Below are 22245 nucleotides of genomic sequence, written 5' to 3' on the forward strand. Positions count from 1 at the left end.
TCTCTCATAGCGAGGTTGAGAACCAACTGATATTTGGGGCTTATGAAAAAAAGACGAAAGAGATAGTAGGAAGAATCTTGCAAAAAAGCATTTAAAATGGAAAATGCAAAATGTTTTTTAGAAATGCATTTAAAATGCAAAATGGAAAATACCCATTTTTCATTTTGCATTTCCATTTGAAATGGATTTATTTGAAATAAAGCACATCTCTGGTTGTGTCCATCTTAAAACTACAACCATTGTTTTCGGGTACATTAAAATTCATAACCCCAAAACTTTACTCCCAACCTTTCCCAACCCCGAGTGATGCCAGATACACGTCAGCTAGTAGGTTTAAAATATATAGAAAACCCGGACAGTATAAAAAAAATGAAATTTCTGATAAAATCCATAAACTTAAATTTTAAAAATGCATCAAAAACTTTAACTCGATTGTAATTTGACACCTTATTAATTTATCACAAAATACTGATTGTGTAATCTCTTCTAGATTGATAAGAGATAATACTAACAAGCTAAAACAGAAAATGGGTAGATATTCATATTTTAAGTTCACACGTTTGAGAGCGTAAACGTCTAAGCTCTAAGCGAAGAGTTTTGTTTTTTTTTCAATATGAGTACTAAGGAAGAAGTGATTGATTGGCCAAGCGAGTTTGTCAAAAACGTGATCAACGAAGTGATTAAAAATGAAAAAATTGAAAAATTTACGACGAGACTTACCGCAGCTTCTGGTATAGGTGAAAATTTCATGGGTCTTCTATGCAGAGTTTCGGTAACCGGAAAGAAAGAGAATGGACAAACAGTAAAACTCAGCCTTGTTTTGAAAGTCCCTCCGCTGTCAGATAAATTGAGAGAAATGTTTCCCATCGAATCAGTTTATATAAAAGAAGTCTTCGTTTACAACATTATGCTTCCTGAACTGTGCGCTTTGGAAGAAAAATACGACGTGCCTGAATCAGAAAGGTTTCAGCGAATCAAGTGCTTGAAAGCCAGTTCTGAACAGTTCAAAGAATTCTTGGTACTACAGGATATGCGCGAGGAAGGTTTTAGAATGGCCAACAGAAGGGAATCTCTGGGGGTAAAGCACTTGAAACTGGTTCTAAAGAGTATGGCTAGCTTCCATGCATTGTCTTTTGTACTAAAAAAGCTAAACCCGGAAAAGTTTTCGGAGCTTGCAAACAGCGCTGGCGGATTAAAAGATTACAGTTCGTTTAAAGATTTCATGATACTAGCCCGAGAAAGGGCTATTGCAGCAGTAGAGGATAAAGCGATCGCAGAAAGAACCTCAATTTTCACAGCGGATATTATGAAGAAACTGGACTTGTACACTTATCCAGAAGCCGCTGAGCCCTATACTGTTTTGTGTCACGGGGATTTCTGGAATAACAATATTCTATTCAAGTTTGAGGTAAAGAAATACAACACAAGCCCATGTTTACCAACCTAAGCTTATGTTTTTCGAAAGCAAAAGCTTTTCCTAGAATTATTTGTTGTTGCAGAAGTTATTAAAAAATTTGCAAGCTTTTAATCTTAAATGAAGGCTTGCTTGTAATTTTTAAAATTTGTTAAAATGGTTACTTTTTTATTTGTAACATCTTATCAAATCACTTCTTTAGGTGGAAAAGATCTATAAAATAATATCGACTACCTGGCTTGACTAAAGTTTCTAAGTCAGCAAAATCATCATCATTTCAAACCTTTTTGGTCTTCTCCTTCTTATCTTATGTCGTATCTTATCCTAAGATACTATGATCAAGTTAATAATCATAAAATTGAGATATATCTATAAGCATATAAAGGGTTCAAAATACAAGTGTCACGTAGTTTATAATATTATTACGTCAAGTATTGGTTGTTCAGAACTCAGAACTTAAAGTCATTTTATAGTCGAAGGCACTGCGAAAAATTATTATTATGTCCTTTTAAAGAATGACTAATAAGTTAAGAGAGAAAAACATACTAAAGGATTTACACTAAGCGATTAGTTTGTGGTTTTTAACATCATTTTATTATCTTGCGTTTCCTGCAGTATTACTTAGTTTTAAAAATTACAAAAATCGATTATTTAGAATAAAAGATGATTCTAAATCAGTTCGTTTGTCGTATGAAACACTGCATTGAATGACATGATCATAAACATTTAAAACTTTTCCAGGGAGACGAACCCGTTGAAGTGAGGATATTGGATTGGCAAGTCAGTCGCCACTGCTCTCCAATAACGGACATCGCTTATCTTATATTTGCAGGAACAGACTACGACACGAGGAAGGAGAACCTCCAGTACTTGCTAGACTACTACCACAAGTGTTTGGCCAAGAAACTCAGCCTCATGGACTGTGATGTAGAAGATATCTTCCCAAAGACTGTCTTCGATGAACACGTGAAGAAGTTTTTATCCTACGGGATCTACATGGCATTTATGCTACTCCCATCTGTTCTTGGAGAGGCTGAGGATGTACCAGATATTGATACTATCTTAGCTATGGAGAAAGTCAGTTTGGATGACATACATTTTGTTAACAAACAGTCTTCTAGTCGATTTTCCACTCGCATTACTGGAGTCTGTCAAACTTTTGCAGATTTGGGAGTGATATAGTATCATATTATACTACGCAGCTCGAACATTCACTAACACTTTTTGTTTGCAGCATCGGCTTTTTTTACTGACGCATATTTGTATCTAAATGAAACCTGCATCTTCTTCATCTCGCTATCTATATTAGTTATTTATTAGTGATAAGAAACAAAAACACAATCTAATGAACAAATACACTTAAATAATCACTTAGCCCACTAAGATAGACCGCAGATTTTTTTATTACACAAGCTTAATGAATGTTTAATTACGAAAATAAATAAATTATTTTTAATACTAAATCGCCTATAAACTTTTTTTATTTTCACATAATACCACCCTAGCGTGGTGTGTTCAATTCCCCGTCTGGTTAAGTCTTCCATCACGACACAAGCAATATTCCCGCTTACTGTGATGATAGGAGGAGATTTTCAAATGTTGTCAGGTTATTCAAAATTTCATCCGTTTTATTTTATTTTATTTATTTGGGAAAATCAACAGATTATTTACATATATAAGAATAAACTAAATAATAAAGATAAAATCCAATAACAGATTTTCACTTAAAATTATAATAATAATAAAAAATATTAAAACAAGAAACTAAGGGTTCTGTACCCGTGGCCTGAGAAATTTACAAAAAATACAAAATTGTAAATAATAAATAAAAAATAATAACAGATCTAGGAACACAAATAATATACTAATAACCAGCTAAATTTCAAAAATTTAAATTTAACTGATATACTAATAACCAACTAAAATTCAAAACAAAATGTATTGTAAAATTTCAACACAGCAGCAATCAATAACACTACACAATAGCAATAATAACAATATAATAAATGTATACCTACAACTAAATTGAACACATGAGTATAAATTGGAAGGTAAGTAACTGGAAAGGATTCAAAGCAATAACATGATAACTTCAAGTAGAATATTTAAAATTATTTAATGTTAGTTATTACATATCTTTTAAAGGTTCCTAAATTACTTGAGAATATGTCCATATCATTAAAATTCTTATTAAATATACTACAGGCTCTGAATATAAACGCATTTTGTCTTATATTAGTAGAACATTTATGGAGATGAAAAAGTGATTTTTCTCTAGTTCTAACGCTCGGAACTCTAAAATTAATTTCAGACAGAAGGGGAGAACAATCAATAAAGCCATTGATAATTTTATGGAGATATATTATATCTGCGGAGTCTCTTCTAGTTTTTAATGGCTTAAGTCCATAAAGGTCCATCGAGCTGTTTACGTCAAGGTTTGAATTTAGTTTGAAATTTAAATGATGGACAAATTTTCTTTGGATGGCTTCAATGCGATTTATGTAAATATTATATTGAGGATTCCATATGGGAGAAGCGAATTCAAGATGACTGCGAACATAAGAAAAATACAATATTTTAAGTGTTATGATATTATTAAATTCTTTTCCAATACGGAATAAGAATCCTAGCATTCTAAGGGCTTTCTTAACAATCATATCAATATGAGCCTCAAATGTAAGTTTACTGTCAAGTATAACACCTAGATCACGAATTTGTGTAACTTTTTTGAGTAGTTGGCCAGCTATATGATAATTATGGTCAAACTTAATTTTATTTCTAGTGAAGGTAATTACATAACATTTAGAAGTGTTCATGTTGAGACGATTGCGGATACAATAATCATTAAGCCTATACAGATCTTCTTGTAGTTTAAAGCAGTCAATTATAGAATTAATAGGCAGGAATATTTTCATATCATCAGCGAAAAGTAGAACATTTGCATAATTAAAGCATTTTATAATGTCGTTGATGAAAATTGTAAACAGTAACGGTCCCAGGTGAGATCCTTGGGGCACACCTGAGGGTATATTTACAATCTCAGAGATGAAGCCATTTATTGTTACTCCCTGAGTGCGCCCATTAAGATAGGAGACTAACCATCTATATAAATCCCCATGAATTCCCAAAGCTAGTAATTTGGACAAAAGAAGACTGTGGTCAATTTTATCAAACGCTTTTGAGAAGTCTGTATAGATTACGTCAACTTGGATTTGATCATCCATTGATTTAGTAATATTTTCAATGAAAATGGCAAGATTAGATACAACCGATCTTTTTTTTTAAGCGGAGTTAATTTGCTATTTGATTATTTTATTAAGTTCCACACTTCAATTAGCATGGTGCTGATTGAATTTTAAATAGTATTTGTTTGCTGGAGTCAATGCACTATTCATGAAAATATGACAAACATACCACTGAAAACACTGTCAGAACATTGAAAAATTCCTCTTTTAATACCTTACCAGATTATTTGTCTTGTGTACTGGACACCTACGCCAGTGACATTGACTGTAAAATGCCGGTTTCCTCTCGGGGGTACCTTGGGTAAGGATTTGCAATGAAACACAACTTTGCGAATGTCGTCGGACAACTGACTGGTTGGGCCAGTTGTTTGCGTATTTATTGGGGTCGAATTCAACAATTTCTACACCTGTTAATGTGGAGCAATTATTCTTATATCTAAACAGAAATATTGTAAGACGTCATAGCGCCCAGAATTAATTACTAAGGTCCCACAGTTTTATCGTGCGAGTAATTCATCCTTGAAATGGCGATTTGACACGTGTACGGTGTTTTGAATTCTTAGCAAAATGACTCATCGTGCGAGATAAGCCTCAAAGGATTCGGCATCGTAAAATGTGTGATATCCGAAAATTCATTTTCTTAATTATTTAATAATTATTAGGTACATCCATTTTCTGTCCGGTACATCTAGTTTGATTGACTATCAGTTTATAACATCAACATCGATGAATTTAATAGTCCATACAGTTAAAACCGGTCAATTTACGCGTACGTACGTAATTAATCGTGTAAAAGTCATATTTGACATATCTTACTGCTAGCGCCTCGACGTCTAAAATAGGAACTATTTTGCGGTTTACCAAGGCTTAAGCGGGTGACCTAGCCCGCCTTAATTTGAGTGAGGAATGTGACACATAGCAAGGATAATGATATACCGGACCTAAGATATCAACAAATGTATCTCAGATATGGCCCCCCGGCAATAAACTATTTGTAGGTTCAGTGCATCAAAACTGCTGTTGGTCAACTATTTTTTTCTTGTTTTGCTATCATATTTGGTAAGCGTATTCAATAAAAAATAAACGTTATAATATTTAATTACAAATAGAAAACTGGGACAGAATTGAAACATTTAAATCTCAATATGAAATTTGCACCGCGATGTGATAACGCACGTAATACACTATTGCTACCATACTAATCTATGAAAAAACTGATTGTGTCATATAGTATTCTATCAGGAACAAAGATTATATCGAAAGCAGATAAAAAGATAAGTATTCACATTAAGTCGCGTATGTAGGCCCAAGCGAAGAGTTCTGTTGGCAAAATATTTTCAGAAAAAATACAAATTATTTCGATCATAACAGTGTTTCATCGATCATAACATTCAAATATGTATAATAACGAAGAAGTTATTGAGTTTCCAAACGAGTACGTCGAAAATGTGATTAGCGAAGTGATTCAAAATGAAAAAATCGAAGATTTTACAATAATAGTTACAGCTGCCACTATGCTGGAGAAAATTTCATGGGTGTTTTGTGCAGAATTTGGGTAGCTGGAAAAAAAGAAAACGGCGATATGGCAAAACTCAGCCTTGTCTTGAAAGTTCCTCCAAAGTCAAATGTGGTGAGAAACCAGCATTCATAAAAGAAGCATTTGTTTACAACACTATGCTTCCTGAATTGTGTGCGTTTTAGGAAAAGTTTAACGTTCCTGAATCAGAAAGATTTCAGAGAATTAAGTGTTTTAAAGCCAGTTCTGAACAGTTTCAAGATGGCAAATAGGAGTGAATCTCTGGGAATTAAGCATTTGATACTGGTACTAAAGAGCGTGGCTTGTTTTCATGCGCTGTCTTTCGTTTTAAAAAAACTAAACCCAAAAAAGTTTTTGGAATTTGCAAACAACTCTAAGGGGTTAAAAGATTACGCTCCGTTCAAGGTTTTCTTGGTAGCAGCACGCGAGAGAGCCCTGTTGGCAGTAGAGTATAAGGCTGTCGCAGGAAGAGCATCTACCTTTACAGCTGATATTATGAAGAAACTGGATATGTACATTTACCCAGATGCCGCTGAGCCATACACTGTTTTGTGTCACGGGGATTTCTGGAATAACAATATTCTGTATAAGTTTGAGGTAAAGAATTTAATATTTCACCGTCTTTTCTATTATAACATAATCTGTCTATAAAGACCAATCGTAACCTTTAAGTCAAAAGATCTTCCCACATCTTGAACTTCCTTTCACTGACGGAATGTGCGGACTTTAATTGATTCTTATCTTTAGTCATCTACCCCTCATTTCATTACGTCTTCTCATCTTATTCAGTAAAACTATGTTAATTAAACTATTTACTTCTTCTTATTAAACTTTAACGTATTGATAACTATGTATTTCTTCTTATTATACGTTGCCTGTTGAAAAGATTCAATTTCCTACTTTTATATCTCTAAGAAAAATTTTGTCCAGCCCTCACAAAACTTTTAAATCTGTCGAGGAAGATAAGCAAGCGCTATTGATTATAACGAATTCAACCGTATTGTTATACGAAGTGCATAATTCTCTCAAAATAAGATAATAATGTGCCATTAGACTTTGCAGGTAGTGTACATATAATTTAATTTGATAAAGATATTTATAGAATAAAAACCACAAAAAATAACCCTTTTAAGCGGCCGTAGAAATTTCATGAATCGGGTTGGTAGGTAACAGCAATGTTCCATGGTTTATTTGATTGATTCTGATATCATTTTATTTCTTTACAGTTTCCAAATTAGTATAACTTTCCTACTTTTCCAAATCTGAAAACCTTCTTTAAGGTCACTTAAGTCACAAAATTTTATAATAGTATAAATTTGGTAAAAATATCCTTTTTTTAATCTTCAGGAAGATGAACCTATAGAAGTGAGGATATTGGATTGGCAAGTCAGTCGCCACTGCTCTCCAATAACGGACATCGCCTATCTCATATTTGCTGGAACAGACTACGGCACAAGGAAGGAACACCTCCAGTACTTGCTAGACTACTACCACCAGTGTTTGGCCAACAAACTCAGCCTAATGGACTGTGATATAGAAGATATCTTCCCGAAGCCCGTCTTCGATGAACACGTGAAGAACTTTTTATCCTACGGAATATACATGGCATTTATGCTACTTCCAAGCGTCCTTGGAAATAATCAGACCTCTAACGCTAGTCAATTTGCCACTCGAATGACTGGAGTCTTCCAAACGTTCATAGATTTGGAAATTATATAAAAAATACCCCGATGCCACTTAAATCTGCCATGAATATTTACATCTATAACAACTATTTTAATAATATTATACTTGCATTATGTATGATTGTTTATCAGTTAGGTAAAATTTCAAATACGGTTATCAGTAAAGCTGAAAATTTACACTACTGATAAACAACCGTTTATAATAAATGTTTGCTTTAAGAAGTGTAAAATTTGAAACACGTTTATTAGTAAGAGGGTTAGTTTTTTTTTGTTGTTTTATAGAAATTGATATTTCTGATTTATTAAAATCCTGTTAAAAGGTGAAAGCAGGCCATTTCCTACAGACTGAAAACTTTGAATTCGTTCGTATATTATGCTTTATACTTACAAACTTTGCAAATGAAACTTGAATTGAATCTTGAAAATGAAAGTATCAGTTATTTATTATTATCTATTTGCACCCAACTGAACTACATAAACTTACGAGAATGTATTACTGTATTACTATTCCCGTAATTTGTATTACTATTCCCGTAAGTGGATGTAAGTTAATATAGTGAATTTTGTAATTTTTACGTGAAATTTTTAATTACTGGGCAAATCACACAAATTTCCGTATTTCTCGCTAGTTTTTCTAGTGTTTTTTGTCTATGATTTTGCAAAGCTTTAGTAAATGGAACGCAGTCGACTAAAGGTCGCCGCTTACCTAAAGACAAAGTACGTTGGTAGTGTACGTTACTGTCTGTAAAAAAGTTTTTTTGCATAATATCAAAAGTTTACATAATATCACTTGCAAAATACCACCACTTTTCGAGAAAAAAATATCGCTTTTCCAAAAAGTTTAAAATTTTATGCGGATTTAACCAAAACAATTCGTGAGTTTTGCCGAAAAATAAGGCTAATTTTTCAGTTATAAGAAACTAAAAATAAATAAAAACACTGTTCATATATTCAAAAAGCTAATGTCATTTGTTTTATACGATCATAACAACAACAAAATAATAAAATCTATTTAAAAAACTCCGATCCAGAAAACTTCATTCATGTTATTAAATTGTTCGAATTCGCGCTCAGTTAAAATACTACGATAACATTTTATGTATTATTATATATTCGCTCGATTGTGTCAGTTTAAACAAAAAGATAATGCCATGTCATATTTTTATGAAATTTAATTAAACAATTTTAAACTTACTGCTTCTTATTTGTAGATCGGACCGGTTCCAACCTGTTAACGTCGTCTTTAGAAACGTATTTATAGATAGATGGCCAAGTGAGTTTGTTGTTTTCAGAGATACTATTTCCTAAATTAATATCGTTACCAGCATTTATGTAGAAAGGGGGCGTAAGAAAAAGAGCCGGTTAATAAGTCACATTCCTAGCATAGAAGAAATTAATGGACACATGAGATTTTGATTTGAGAATTTCACGGCCAAAATTATCGTTTCAAGTTTTTGCTGCTGATCCAAAAACAAATCACGATAAAATAAGATAATAATTAAAGATAACGTAAAAATTAGATTAAAGTCAGATAATAAATTCGTAGGAATCAAATATTATGTAGATAATTTTATGGGTTCCATGATAACTCAACACAGTGAAAATTCAACACACCTTTAAAAAGTGATATAAAGTCATTAAAAACGATGAAAAAAAAGTTAAACCTAACCTAACCTAACCTAACTTAACCTACATAACCCAGTTAATAAAGTTTTTGTTTCATCACTTTCCATGACTTTATATAACTTTTTAAAGATGTGATGAATTATCATTTTGATGATTTATCCTGTCACCAATTTGATGTACGTATGCTTTTTCAAGTAGGCATGCTGGTATGCTTCGATGCAGAAATCTTTTTTGTGAGTTTACGTCGATTTTTACTTTCAATTTCAATCTCAAGATTTTCAAAATAAGTACTATCAAATGGAATATCTAATACTAAATAAATAATATTGCAATTTGTTAGAAATTTGAAAAAATTAACGATACATTGAAAGATGTTGTTCTTTTGTTTTATGGTGATACAAGACACTAATATCGAAGGTTTTTGCTCAATGGGAGCCTCCGGATGTAAGATATTTTATTTCAAATTAATAAAAACAGTACTTTACCATTAAAATATTTTATGTAAAACTGTTAGAAAACGTTTTTCAACTATAAAATTAGCGATAAGTACAGAATTTTATTTTTCTAGGCAATGAATTAGTATCTTCCCGTGGTATTCTTCTAGAAACATCTGAAATTTTAGTAATACGTTCATCACTGGAGGTTTTCCACCGCTTTCCCGCCCAGATAAATAATAGTAACAGATGGTTACTCCTTCCGGCCTCTCACAAAGGCTTTAATTTTTTTATAAATAAGTGAAGTTACATTTGTGTTGAACAAATTTATAACATCCAATGTCCGTGCATAGCAAGAGTGAGTATCATTTACGAAGTAATGGGTTAGTTAAAATTACAAATAACCCTGGAGAGAAATCCCAAAAATAATAAATTTTAATACCACAAAAAAATACAAGTATTGCAAATATAACATTAACATGGTAATTTGAAAAAGAAAAACATTTGAAGATAATAGTCATTAGAACGGAGGATCATTACCGCCCCCCGAGGGGGGAGGTTAACGGTACAAATATATAAGTTCTTAAAGAACTGCCGCATCCTTAAAAACAGATCCTGCATTAGACTCAAAAACGAAAAAGGCGAAAAATAAAATTAATATTTACATATAGAACAAGTGATTTGCTAATGAAAAAGGAAGCTGTCTCATAACTAACAAAAACATGGTAATTATCCTCCAACATGGTAATGTTCTTTCTAAACAAATTTATCAATAACAAAAATTCATTAATACCAATCAAGGGAGATAAAAAGGATATCCAGAGAAAATTACTGACGACCAGAATCTCGATTGGTGCACGTTGTGCGGGACAAGTTCTATCACCCGCGGGATGATCATTCTGTCTACAGGTTGCGCAGACAGCTGCCTCTGCCTTTTTAGGGCAATCCTCAAAATCGTGACTGCTGCCAGCATAGTGGCTGCACGCAACTCCTAGGTACATACTCTACTTACATTACTGTGAACATGGCATATTATATTAATACACCTGGTAGCACCTAAGAAATCGCGCACACGGTAGCCATTTTACCCAAGCTTGCAATGACCGCTGTCGATAAGAATACTCCTAACCTCAGAATTACAGGTAACTACCATATTCTTGATTGGTTTCCCTCGTTTCCCAAAAAAATGACACACGTCGCAACACGTGCTTGAAATCGCTTTGGCCTTGTTTGGCGACCAGAATAGCCAGATACTTCCCCACCTTCCTCTTCCCCATCTGTTAGAACTATTCCAGAGCATATTTGAAATTTCACATTTGCGGAAGAAGAATACTTTAATCTATTGTGGTGATGGTGAAAAATTGTTATGACTCAATAAATATCCATTTTCTTCCTAACTTGTAACTGTAACTATAAAGAAGATTGTGGATGGAACTTAACTGGTTTATCTTATATTCAACTAAAATTTAAAATTTATTCACATGTACAACTGTCTGTCTCCTAAATAAACTAAAATAAAATTAATAAATAAAAATAAAGGTAATAAATAAGTGGAACTTCAAAATACAGCATACGATAATTGCATTGGTAATGGTGAATGTTTATTCTTTAATGATATTAAAGTAATGGTGATTGTGTAATCTCAAACTCTTTATCTGTCAAAAGATTATATCATTTAGTACAGATAAAACATATTCAGAATTCATATTTCAATGTGGATCCTAACTTCGAGTCGCATATAACTAAGTGCGGAGTTCCATTTGAAAAAATAATAAAATTGAATTTGAAAACGTTCAATCCAAAATAGTTGATTCAAAAATACATATATCTAATATAACACACAAGTGTTTTTCAATATGAATAACATAGAAAAAGTGATTGAGTTTCCGAGCGAGTTTATCGAAAATATGATCAGTGAGGTGATTAAAAATGAAAACATTAAAGATTTTACAACGAGAGTTACATCTGCTTCTAGTGCAGGAGAAAATTTTTTGGGCCTCTTATGCAGAATTTCGGTAAACGGAAAGAAAGATAGTGGAGAGACTTCAAAACTCAGCCTAGTCTTAAAAGTCCCTCCGCAGTCCAATTTGATGAGAGGAAAGTTTCCCGTCGAAGCAATGTATGTTAAAGAAGTGTTCGTTTACAATATTATGCTTCCTGGACTATGTGCTTTGGAGGAAAAATACAACGTACCAGAATCTGAAAGGTTTCAGAGAATCAAGTGCTTTCGAGCAAGCTCTGAACAGTTTAAAGAATTCTTGGTGCTTCAGGATATGCGTGAAGAAGGTTTTAGGATGGCCAACAGAAGGTATTCTTTAGGAGTCAAGCACTTGAAACTGGTACTAGATAGTATGGCTAGTTTTCATGCATTATCTTTTGTACTTAAAAAACTGAACCCGGAAAAGTTTCTGGAGTATGCCAATAACTCTGGCGGAATAAAAGGCTATGATTCCTTTAAGGAGTTTATGATACTAGCCAGAGAAAGAGCCTTATCAGTTTTAGTGGATAATGTAGTGGCAGAAAAAGTGTCTGTCTTTACAGCTGATATAATGCAAAAACTGGAAATGTACACTCTCCCAGATGCCGCTGAGCCTTACACTGTTTTATGCCATGGGGATTTCTGGAATAACAATCTTCTGTTTAAATTTGAGGTAAAATAATAATCAATGTATTACTTGCCTATATCCTGATCTATCAAGAAAATACTTACTATATGAAATTCATCATTGGTTTGCTGATTGCTCTCTTCCTTCTTTGACTTTTTTTTTAAATAAATTCAATACAACATAATTAAACACAAATGATAAATGTTGGCTCTTCTTTCAAACTCCATCAGCTGGAAGAGGTTTCAATATCTTGAACACCAGTCTATTGACGCGGTGTGCGGGATATCTTTTCTAGCCATGTGGTTGAATGTATTGAAAATCTTGGCTCTTCTTTCAAACTCCATCAGCTGGAAGAGGTTTTAATATCTTGAACACCAGTCTATTGACGCGGTGTGCGGGATATCTTTTCTAGCCACGTGGTTGAATGTATTGAAAATCTTGGCTCTTCTTTCAAACTCCATCAGCTGGAAGAGGTTTCAATATCTTGAACACCAGTCTATTGACGAATGTCCCGTGTGCGGGATATCTTTTCTAGCCATGTGGTTGCATGTATTATAAAATCTTGGCTCTTCTTTCCAACTCCATCCTATACTGCCGAATATGCCTTAGTGTGTTCCCGTGTTTGGGATATCATTTCTAGCCATGCAGTTGCATTGTATTAGAAAAGAGCGATTTGAAATGGAACTGTGCGTAAAACAGATGACGTTGTGCCCTTAGAACTTTACGTGCGTTGCTCATTTCAACTACTCCACAGTTGAACATAAAGTTTTGTGCATCTCCTTCAACAAATCAAAACCATTTAAAAGATCTTTTTTCGTGTTCGTAATTCAAATAAATGTTGTTAAGCAAAAATGCTAAATATTTCAAATTTGGAGGCCTTTTAAATAAATTATAATATAAGTTTTGCAACCATATAAATATATTGAAGATTATCATTTTGTCAACACAAGATAACAGAAGGTATATTATAGACATAAGATGCCCCAGATTTTTGTATCCGGTTATCTTTTTATTGTGACTTGTCCTGTTTCACGTCTAGATTTGTTAGTATTATCTTCTTCTTCAATGATATATTACTTTGACAGATATAATCTTCAAAGGTTAAAGAAAAATTCTTCCTGAATATACATTTAGACATTTAGAAAAAGTCAATAGGTATTCCATATAAATAAAAATCGGATATATTTATCCGAGACACTATCTAGGTTACAAACCAGTTCATTAGAATGTTGCGATCATTTAAAAAAATGTAGCTGCCAAAAATATGGGAAATAATAGTTGCAAGATAATATTGTTAATTCTGAATTTGAAATATGAGAAATATAACGTTTAATAACTAGGTCCCGATGGTCGAGTGGTTAAGTCGCTGTCCCGGTAAGACAAAGGATCCTGGGTTGGATTCCTAGTTGTGGCCGTTTTCTTTTTTTTTCTGTGTCTTGTTCTGTTTCATGTTTAGCTTAGATTTATTCCTATTATATTCTTCTTCAATAAAATTTTAGATTTGTTTAAGTTGTTCTATGTTAAAAACATCATGTAAAGTCATCCTCAGAGAACGAGTTCTCAAAATAGAGTTGAGACTCGCAGTTTGCGTATCGCGCCGAAACAGGAGTACTCCTAGCTGAGTGGTATAAACTTATTGTAAGTAGATCATTTTGAAAATAATGTCAATTTCCAGGGAGACGAACCTGTGGAAGTGAGGATACTGGATTGGCAGGTCTGTCGCAACGCTTCCCCGATAACGGACATCGCCTATCTCATCTTCACGGGAACAGACTACGACACGAGGAAGGAACACCTCCAGTACTTGCTGGACTACTACCACCAGCGTTTGGCCAACAAACTTAGCCTCATGGACTGCGACATAGAAGATCTCTTCCCGAAGACGGTATTTGATGAGCACATAAAGAAGTTTTTATCCTACGGACTCTTTATGTCATTCATGTTACTTCCAGCCGTTTTGGGAGAGGCTGAAGATATTCAAGATACTGATACGTTGCTAGCTTTGGAGACAGTCGGCTTAGATGATATAAAATTTGTTAACAAAGAGTCTTCAAATCGATTTGTAAATCGTGTGACTGGAGTATGCCAAACTTTCATTGATTTGGAAATGATGTAATAATATGCTTAGATTCACGTTTATTTTAGTATTATTATTTTATTAGTACTTTTCGAAATGTATCAATATTAGGGTGGAGACACATTACGCTATACGCATCATGGCTTGGTTCTTCATACACTACCAATGAAAATGTATGGCGAGCGATATGCTGACGGGTATTATTCATAAATGATTAACAAATGTGTTCAACTATAACGTGGGAGTAATTTGTCGATGAGAGAACTTCAATAAGTTTAATAGAACAATAACTTATGAAACGAAAATGCAATATGAACTTATTTTTAATGAAAAGAAATCACTAATAATAAATTAATCGACATGTTTCGGAACCAACGATATCTTCGTCCATAAACAAAAAAGTATAGACAAAATTATTCCAAATGAACGGTGATTAATTAGTTACCATTATAAAAACAATTACACGGCATAGATAAAATTATTATACTATAGATAATTATTGTATCTATTCAAAAACTTTTATAAATAAATATAACTAAGATTTTTATAATAACAAGAAATAAATTATTATCAACTCAGATATTAATGTCAATTTAAGGGCTGGCTAAAAATATTTGGATATTAATAATATTTCATTGCGAATTGACACTGTTTCTAGTTTCTAAAAAATCAAAGTTATATAATAGTAAACCCATTGTACTTGTATGCAAAGTTTTTAATCCTTTATTTATATCATATAAAATGATTTGCTTGGCAAATTCAGAATGTTAATATTCAAACACCTAAGGTGCTCCTTAACTAAAATATTATAATTTCTAGAAGTCTTACCCATGAAAAAGTTACAATCGTTACAAATTAATTGATCCCTGATATGTTTAAAATATCATCCTTATGCCTGTTATTAAACATATATATTATTATTAAAAGTTGGTCGGATAGTATTTGAGGAGTTTTCAATTACTAAATTTTAAGTCTGATTATTACTTAAAAATTCTATTTTTCGCTAATTCTTCACACTTCAATTAATGCATGTTTTGTTTGTTTTGAAAAACTTTTTATGTATTCCATTCCATTGAACACTGCTCATATCGCATTTCGGAAAATTGGCTCCTTGGATAACCTTTCGGAATACCAATAACGGGCAAGATAATGCTAAATAGAGCTAAGGATGACCATGACCAAAGAATTGCCAAAAAGCTGGCAGACAACGCACATGTAGTCTTTCTTTAGTTCTATTTTCAAATTAAGCAGAAAATCCTACTCTTCAAGATAACGGAGAGAATCTCCCTTCCATCCCGAACTGCAGTTTATAAATCAAGGAACCGAAACAAGGAAGCTCTCCGGACCTTAAATGAGATGAAAGTCCACTAAGTCAGCGGGCCAAACGGAGTACCTGCCCTGGTCCTTAAGAGATGATCTGTAGAATTAACTCCAGTGCTCTCAAAATTATTTAAACTCTCACTCAAAATTAAATCTTTGGAAAGAGGAGATCATCCACCTAATCCCTAAGAAGGGGGACTGCTTCAATCCTTCCAACTACCGCCCCATAGAAATCACTTCCATTCTCTCAAAGGTATTGGAATGGGTGGTTAATAACAAATTGCTCACATACCTCAGGAATAACAACATCCTAAGCGATCTCCAATACGGATTTCGACAAAACCGATCGTTTGGCGATCTGCTCGGTATGACGCTACTTGGAGCGTTTTGAAGAAACTCTCGTTGAATATGCACCAAATCATTGCTACGCTGACGATATCACCATTAACAAGAATTATATTTTTGACACGCCCCCTTCCACATATGACGTCCAAACAGCTTGAGAAGTTTTGAGATTAAAAGTTGGTTCATACATGGGATAAAACCTTTGTCAGCTTCAACATCTCAAAAACATAAGTGTGTCTAACTTTGGCAAAGAAGGAGATCAATAACTGTCTGGTGCAATTTGATGGGAGCACTCTCCCCAATAATTTGATGCTTGGAGATCCCATTGAGATGCTTGGAGCCCGAGTAAAACTGGCTTCCGAGAAACTGGGCGTCATGCTTAGAGCAAACAGATTCTTCAATAGTGAACAGCTGCCAACCCTGTACAAATCTCAAGTACGACTAATAATTTAATTTATGAGCCATCCCTCGGCTGCAGCCCTACTATACTCGAAAAATATACTTGATCCTGTTCAAAAGAGGGCGGTCCATATGATTGAGAATACGTTGTTAACAGACCGATTGTCATCTTGAATGCACAGACACAATTCGCGTATGCTTTGTCTGATCTACAGGTATTTTAATGGTGCCTGCTCTTGGGAACTAGCAGCATTGATCCCGTTGCAACGGTGCGCGGGCATGAAACTCAACGGACACGGGCGGAACACCCGTTCACAGTTGATGTTGGTTTCATGAGAACGGGTTGTTTCTTCGACTCGTTTTTGTAAAAGTCTTGTCGTATGTGGAACGTCATCTGTTTTTCAGGTTCATATAATCCGGACGTCTTCAAGATACGCGTACTGCCCCTACCTTAACTCGCCTCACAACCCAACGGGGTGGCAGTACATGTACAGTCTTGTACGTGTACAGTTGTACAGTATCTTTACACTGTACAGAAAGGGTACTTTTGTGAGGTGTCACATAATTTTTTTTAACAATAATTTTAATAAATAACAATATCGTCGAAATTTAACAAATGCATCCATAAATACTATATTACAGATCCGTAGTTATTTTCCAATTGTCATTAATCCAGTTTACTAAATGCATATTGGAGAAAATTAAATTAAATTGTTAATTACGAAGTAGGACGAGAGGAACTTACAATACATACATGGGAGTTAATAATTAAAATGTCCACATACAAAACAGTACACAAAAAGAAAAAGTGAGGTTGAGTAGAACAAACAAGATGAAACAAAAAAGGAAACAGACTGGGATATACACATAAACACAGAGCCAAGGTAGGAATTTAGATGAAGGTAATAAGTCAATACATTGGTAAAAAAAGATAATGCTCGATTAGAAATACAGGGGATAGAAAAGGAGAGAGAAAGAAACAAAACAACACGTTTTGTTTTCACTTTATATTTTTCATTTTATTTATGTTTCTTTCTGTATGTATCATGAATTTAACATTACTGGTTCATGAAAACATTTAATGTTATTATTTATGTAGAACTATATGTTTCAGCAATAAAAAATAAATTTAAAAAAATTTAAAAATGTGCAAATAAGTTCTTCCGTTGATGACAATAATTACAATGGTAATAACTAGTAACAAAAGTTATGATTTTCTTGAATGCCGTTCAGTTCCTTGTCCACATTTACCGCAATATCGATTATATGTTTTTGGTATACATGAGCGTACATGAATGCTACACACAAATATTTTATGTGTGTGGCCTATATAGGCGAATAATTAAAGGTAAGGATTTGTATGTAACTCGAGGAAGCTGATTTTGGAGTTACCTAGAAGTAGGAATTACCCCGCGCTGTTATAAAATCATTGATTTATATTTTACTAAAATCATCGTTTTTGCCTGTATAAACAAGTGCAAAAGGCATAAATTTAAGAATAAGACTGTTAGGTATGATTCTTCTGTAGAAAAGTCACTAAATAATAACTATGCCGAGATTTCTCCTCCTATTGGGATGACTAACCTGACCCGATGACTGTTACAATGAGCTTTGTTCCCCTGCTAACGTATTAATGGATATATTGGGGTGTTGAATAGAATCCGAGCTTCACGTAACGGTATTGATTGCAGAACCTTTACTTAAGATTTGATTGATTTTTTTACTTGTTACCGTTTTATGCTAAAAAATGGACTTATGGATACAAAAACAAAAAAAAATGATAACATTTTTCGAACCAACTCGATCCTGTTTTCAAGTGTCGTGAGCAAATAGCTTCGTTAAATTTTCCAACGCAGATAGGAAAAACTGTTCAAATATATTATGTAGTACAGTACTTGTACACAAACTGCTAAAATTTACCTTTATTTGAATGACCGCAGAACAATAGAGGTGAGTTACAATAATTTTCAACTAATTTAATTATAATGTCACATATATCAATTAATTCGACCTAAGCGCATCACTGAGCTGTTTTCTCCTTCGCGTTTTTTTATCTATTTGGGATATATCTTCACCAATTATGTGAATGAACAGATGCTAAAAAGGGAAATTAGGTGAGAATTCCGACGTGCTTGAAAGGAAGTTCAAGTTTACTTGTCAAAAAGCAACTGTTTTTTATTAGATTAGCGAACACTTGCAAACTCTAGACCAGGTACATGCAGGGAGTCAAGAACTTGTTCTGAGAGCAATACAATAGTAGTGGATTTTTAGGTTTTCCGTGGTATTGAGAGGGGAGGGAAACCTATTTTTCCTGTTTCTACACCTTGGAGTAACGCAGACATCACTACAATTAGATGGTACAACTGCTCTCCGCACCAAAGTTCCAGGTATTCCAGAAGTCCATAAGAATATTTAGTACTGTATATAATGGCGCAAGTTCTATCCTGCTGCATTCGTTTGAAGTTGTTATTAGCACTTCTCCATTTGTTGCAGAAATCAAACAGAAGAAACCGACTCTCTTGGGTCCTTGACGGGTTCGCTGATTATAATTGTATCCTTTCACCCGCCATCTCCGGTGTACTCGTATCGAACAGGTATGTTATATGGCTTCTGCTTAGTTACAGTCGTTTGTATTTGAGACCCACAATGCATTCGTAACTCAGAAATGGGGTTCGCTGATTATAATTGCATTTTTTTACCCGCCATCTCCGGTCTACTTGTATCAAGCTTCTGCTTAGTTACAGTCATTTGTATTTGTACCCACGATGCATTCAACTTTTCTAATTACATGCCATTCAGACATTAATTAGTTCTCATACAATATTGTACCGGTGATTGTTCAAAGTGAAAGAATATCTACAATAAAAGATATCAATTTATTTGAGACCAATAATTTTAATTGCACTCTACCAGTTTCGGAATCACCCTTCCTTCGTCAGGAGAATATTAAAACTAACCTATGATACAAAATATTGCCAGATATATACACAAAAAATTTAATTTAGGTGTTTGATTGGGAGGTTAACAAAGGGGGACGGATAATTGCGGGAATTCCAGCAATAATTCTAGACGTTAGGAGAAATATTGCAATGGTGTTAGTGGCGCACAAGCTGCTAAATGGGCACATTTGCAATCCAGATATTCTGGAACGAATTTCTTTTTATGTCCCTGATAATTTCATCAGAGCTAGACAGCACAGATTATTTATTTTTCCAAGGGGCAGGACCAACCTACCAATGATCATGCCTTTGGGGAGAATAACTACTTTGTTAAATCACATTTCTTCTGTGATTGACATTTTCAATTTGAACCAAAGAGAATTTAAGACGGCGATAAGCATACTATTCAACAAATCTGGTTAATCAGATAGTATTGATGTACTTACCCATGCAAATAAATGTATGTACTTACTTATTATAAACTGTAATTTATAAACTGTTATTTGTGAAATGTAAATGGATTATACTGTTTTTCACAATAAATCAATAAAATAAAAATTAAAATAAAATAACAGAGCGGTTTACTGGAAATAAATCTAGTTTATCTAAACTACACAACGGATTTTTGAAAGGAGTTTTCACTATCATTTAGAGAATTTCTTCCGGATGGTTAATATATATAATCCATGCATATTATATTTATATAATAGATAAGAGTCGATTTTTGGTAATCAAGTCGTAAAAAAAAATTCGGACGCTTACATTGCTAACGCTGGCTAAACCTTATGAGATACCTTAAAATAACGTACCACGGAATTGTACGCATCTTAAAAATGTCCACAGAAAAGTCCACTGTGGTATATGTCTATTTCCTATAGATAACCCCAAGCAGCGTCGGGTACACGTCATCTAGTCATTAAATAAATAACTTATATTTAGTATTGATAGTAATTCATGGTAACATAAATGTTATAAGCCGATGGAAATTGAATGCGATGCATATTGATTTCATCCTACAAATGAATTCCCTTCTCGTACATAATCCAAGCTTTCATTTAGCCAACAAGTTCTCGTCCACAGCGCGGGATGTTCAGGTGATTTCCCGGCGTATTTGGGGATTATTTGTGGCGCATAAGAGGGCGGTTATCTCTTCAATGGACCGGACATACAAATGCGAGCTTTAGGGGATTTACCGCGCGGGAGGCCGCATTACCCAACGCTCTCCACGGCCGCGGAACATACAGCAAGATAGAGCTGTCAGCGGGAATACGAACTCACAAGAGCTGTAGCACAGAACTATAGAAGACCTAGAATGGTTTTATAATCATTGTTGTTAAGTTGTGTTATTTCTTGAACGCTTTATACAACAACCTGTTATTGAAATCCTGTTAAAAATGTGATGGCAGGCCATTGTCGGAACACGTGTTCGTTCAGCTTCGCTTATCCTGATAAATATAACGACGAAATGCGAAAATATTACAATTTTCCACATCATCAACACAATCGTGTTTTCCTAACAAACTATCTTGTTAGGAAATCTGTGAATTCATTTGTTAAAGGCCTACAGTCCCGTATTTAACAGGAATACGAATAATCCGACCAGAGGTTTAATAAATTAGCTATACGTTTATTCACTAAGTCATCAATGAGTATAATCAAGTTTATATTTTTTCAAAAATCCAGCCTCCCCAAGACGCGGAACTCGTGTAAGCGTAATATCTTACCAAAAATATTATATCTTTAATTTCGACAAAATCAGAAAAGGAGATCCCCAAATAAATACATCATCTTAAACCAAAAATTATTGAAGAAAATACAATTTTACGGATACTTAGGACGGGTTGTTTCAGAGAATTCTATAAAAAAAATTTCAAATTCTGTTTTTATTTCAGATCTGTCAAGCAGCTAGCCTATAATGATATAATAACAGAACTTAAATAGAACTTTCATAGAACCCGACAATGAAAGTTTAAATTTTATGAATTTGTTCAAATTCTGTGAAACAACACATCCGTAGATGTGCGATGTTTTTAATTTAATAAAATATCTAATATTACGATTTGTTCATATTTCTTGTGATAACATTCCAGTAAGCAAGATCGGATTGTTAGTTGAATAAATTAAATGTGGCCATACAATGTAGGCATTTCCTAACAGTTTGCTCGTTCCGTGGATTTAGCATTTGGCTGGCGTAGTGACAAACTCAACATTACTAGGTATAACATAAAATAAAAATTTGACCCCGGCTTTTAGGCGTCCGTAAATTTTTTATTTTGCTTACTTTTACGGCCCAAATAATCGGAAACGGTTTGTCATGGATAGATACAAAAGAACGTATTGTGAGTATTCGATTTTTTTTCAATCGTCAGTGTTACTCATAAAACAGTAAACTTGAATGTTTCAAATAGTAAATAAAAAACATTTAATTATTGAAGAAAACATTAGCGATTCCAAAACGAAAATTAAAACCGAAAAATCAGAAAAATACGTTCATATCTTATATACAGATGACACACATACACATCACTTTGATTTTGGTTCAAGATTTTGCTTATGATAGCCTGCGATAAGCGAGCCCTATAGGTCTGAGACAGAGGTATGAAATCGTCGGATCACGA

At 33.7% G+C, this 22245-nt stretch overlaps 3 protein-coding genes across 3 annotated transcripts; all 3 read left to right on the plus strand.

The window, feature by feature from the left end:
• The first annotated feature begins 588 nt into the window (after positions 1–588).
• Positions 589–2804, plus strand: LOC149425880 (uncharacterized). Its single transcript, XM_089645042.1, has 2 exons — positions 589–1408; positions 2156–2804. Exons 1-2 carry the CDS (start codon positions 614–616, stop codon positions 2594–2596), a joined length of 1236 nt encoding a protein of 411 aa, XP_089501168.1. The 5' UTR covers positions 589–613; the 3' UTR covers positions 2597–2804.
• A 3437-nt stretch (positions 2805–6241) lies between these two features.
• LOC149425881 (uncharacterized) lies at positions 6242–7915 on the plus strand. The gene is made up of 2 exons (XM_089643810.1): positions 6242–6289; positions 7544–7915. Exons 1-2 carry the CDS (start codon positions 6242–6244, stop codon positions 7913–7915), a joined length of 420 nt encoding a protein of 139 aa, XP_089499936.1.
• Positions 7916–11813: 3898 nt separating this feature from the next.
• On the plus strand, positions 11814–15084 carry LOC149425882 (uncharacterized). Its single transcript, XM_089645053.1, has 2 exons — positions 11814–12592; positions 14223–15084. Exons 1-2 carry the CDS (start codon positions 11849–11851, stop codon positions 14661–14663), a joined length of 1185 nt encoding a protein of 394 aa, XP_089501179.1. The 5' UTR covers positions 11814–11848; the 3' UTR covers positions 14664–15084.
• The last annotated feature ends 7161 nt before the right edge of the window (positions 15085–22245 follow it).

The sequence above is a fragment of the Hesperophylax consimilis genome, chromosome 2 (genome assembly GCF_061612785.1).
Source record: "Hesperophylax consimilis isolate HC1 chromosome 2, BYU_Hcon_1.0, whole genome shotgun sequence".
NCBI lineage: Eukaryota > Metazoa > Arthropoda > Insecta > Trichoptera > Limnephilidae > Hesperophylax > Hesperophylax consimilis.

Bases quoted from the DNA above. Each gene is read 5' to 3' on its own strand.
- LOC149425882 (XM_089645053.1), top strand. From the start codon at position 11,849: ATGATCAGTGAGGTGATTAAAAATGAAAACATTAAAGATTTTACAACG. The intron at 12,593-14,222 runs GTAAAATAATAA...GTCAATTTCCAG, and splicing joins ATCTTCTGTTTAAATTTGAG to GGAGACGAACCTGTGGAAGT.
- LOC149425880 (XM_089645042.1), top strand. From the start codon at position 614: ATGAGTACTAAGGAAGAAGTGATTGATTGGCCAAGCGAGTTTGTCAAA. The intron at 1,409-2,155 runs GTAAAGAAATAC...AAACTTTTCCAG, and splicing joins ATATTCTATTCAAGTTTGAG to GGAGACGAACCCGTTGAAGT.
- LOC149425881 (XM_089643810.1), top strand. From the start codon at position 6,242: ATGGCAAAACTCAGCCTTGTCTTGAAAGTTCCTCCAAAGTCAAATGTG. The intron at 6,290-7,543 runs GTGAGAAACCAG...TTTAATCTTCAG, and splicing joins TTCCTCCAAAGTCAAATGTG to GAAGATGAACCTATAGAAGT.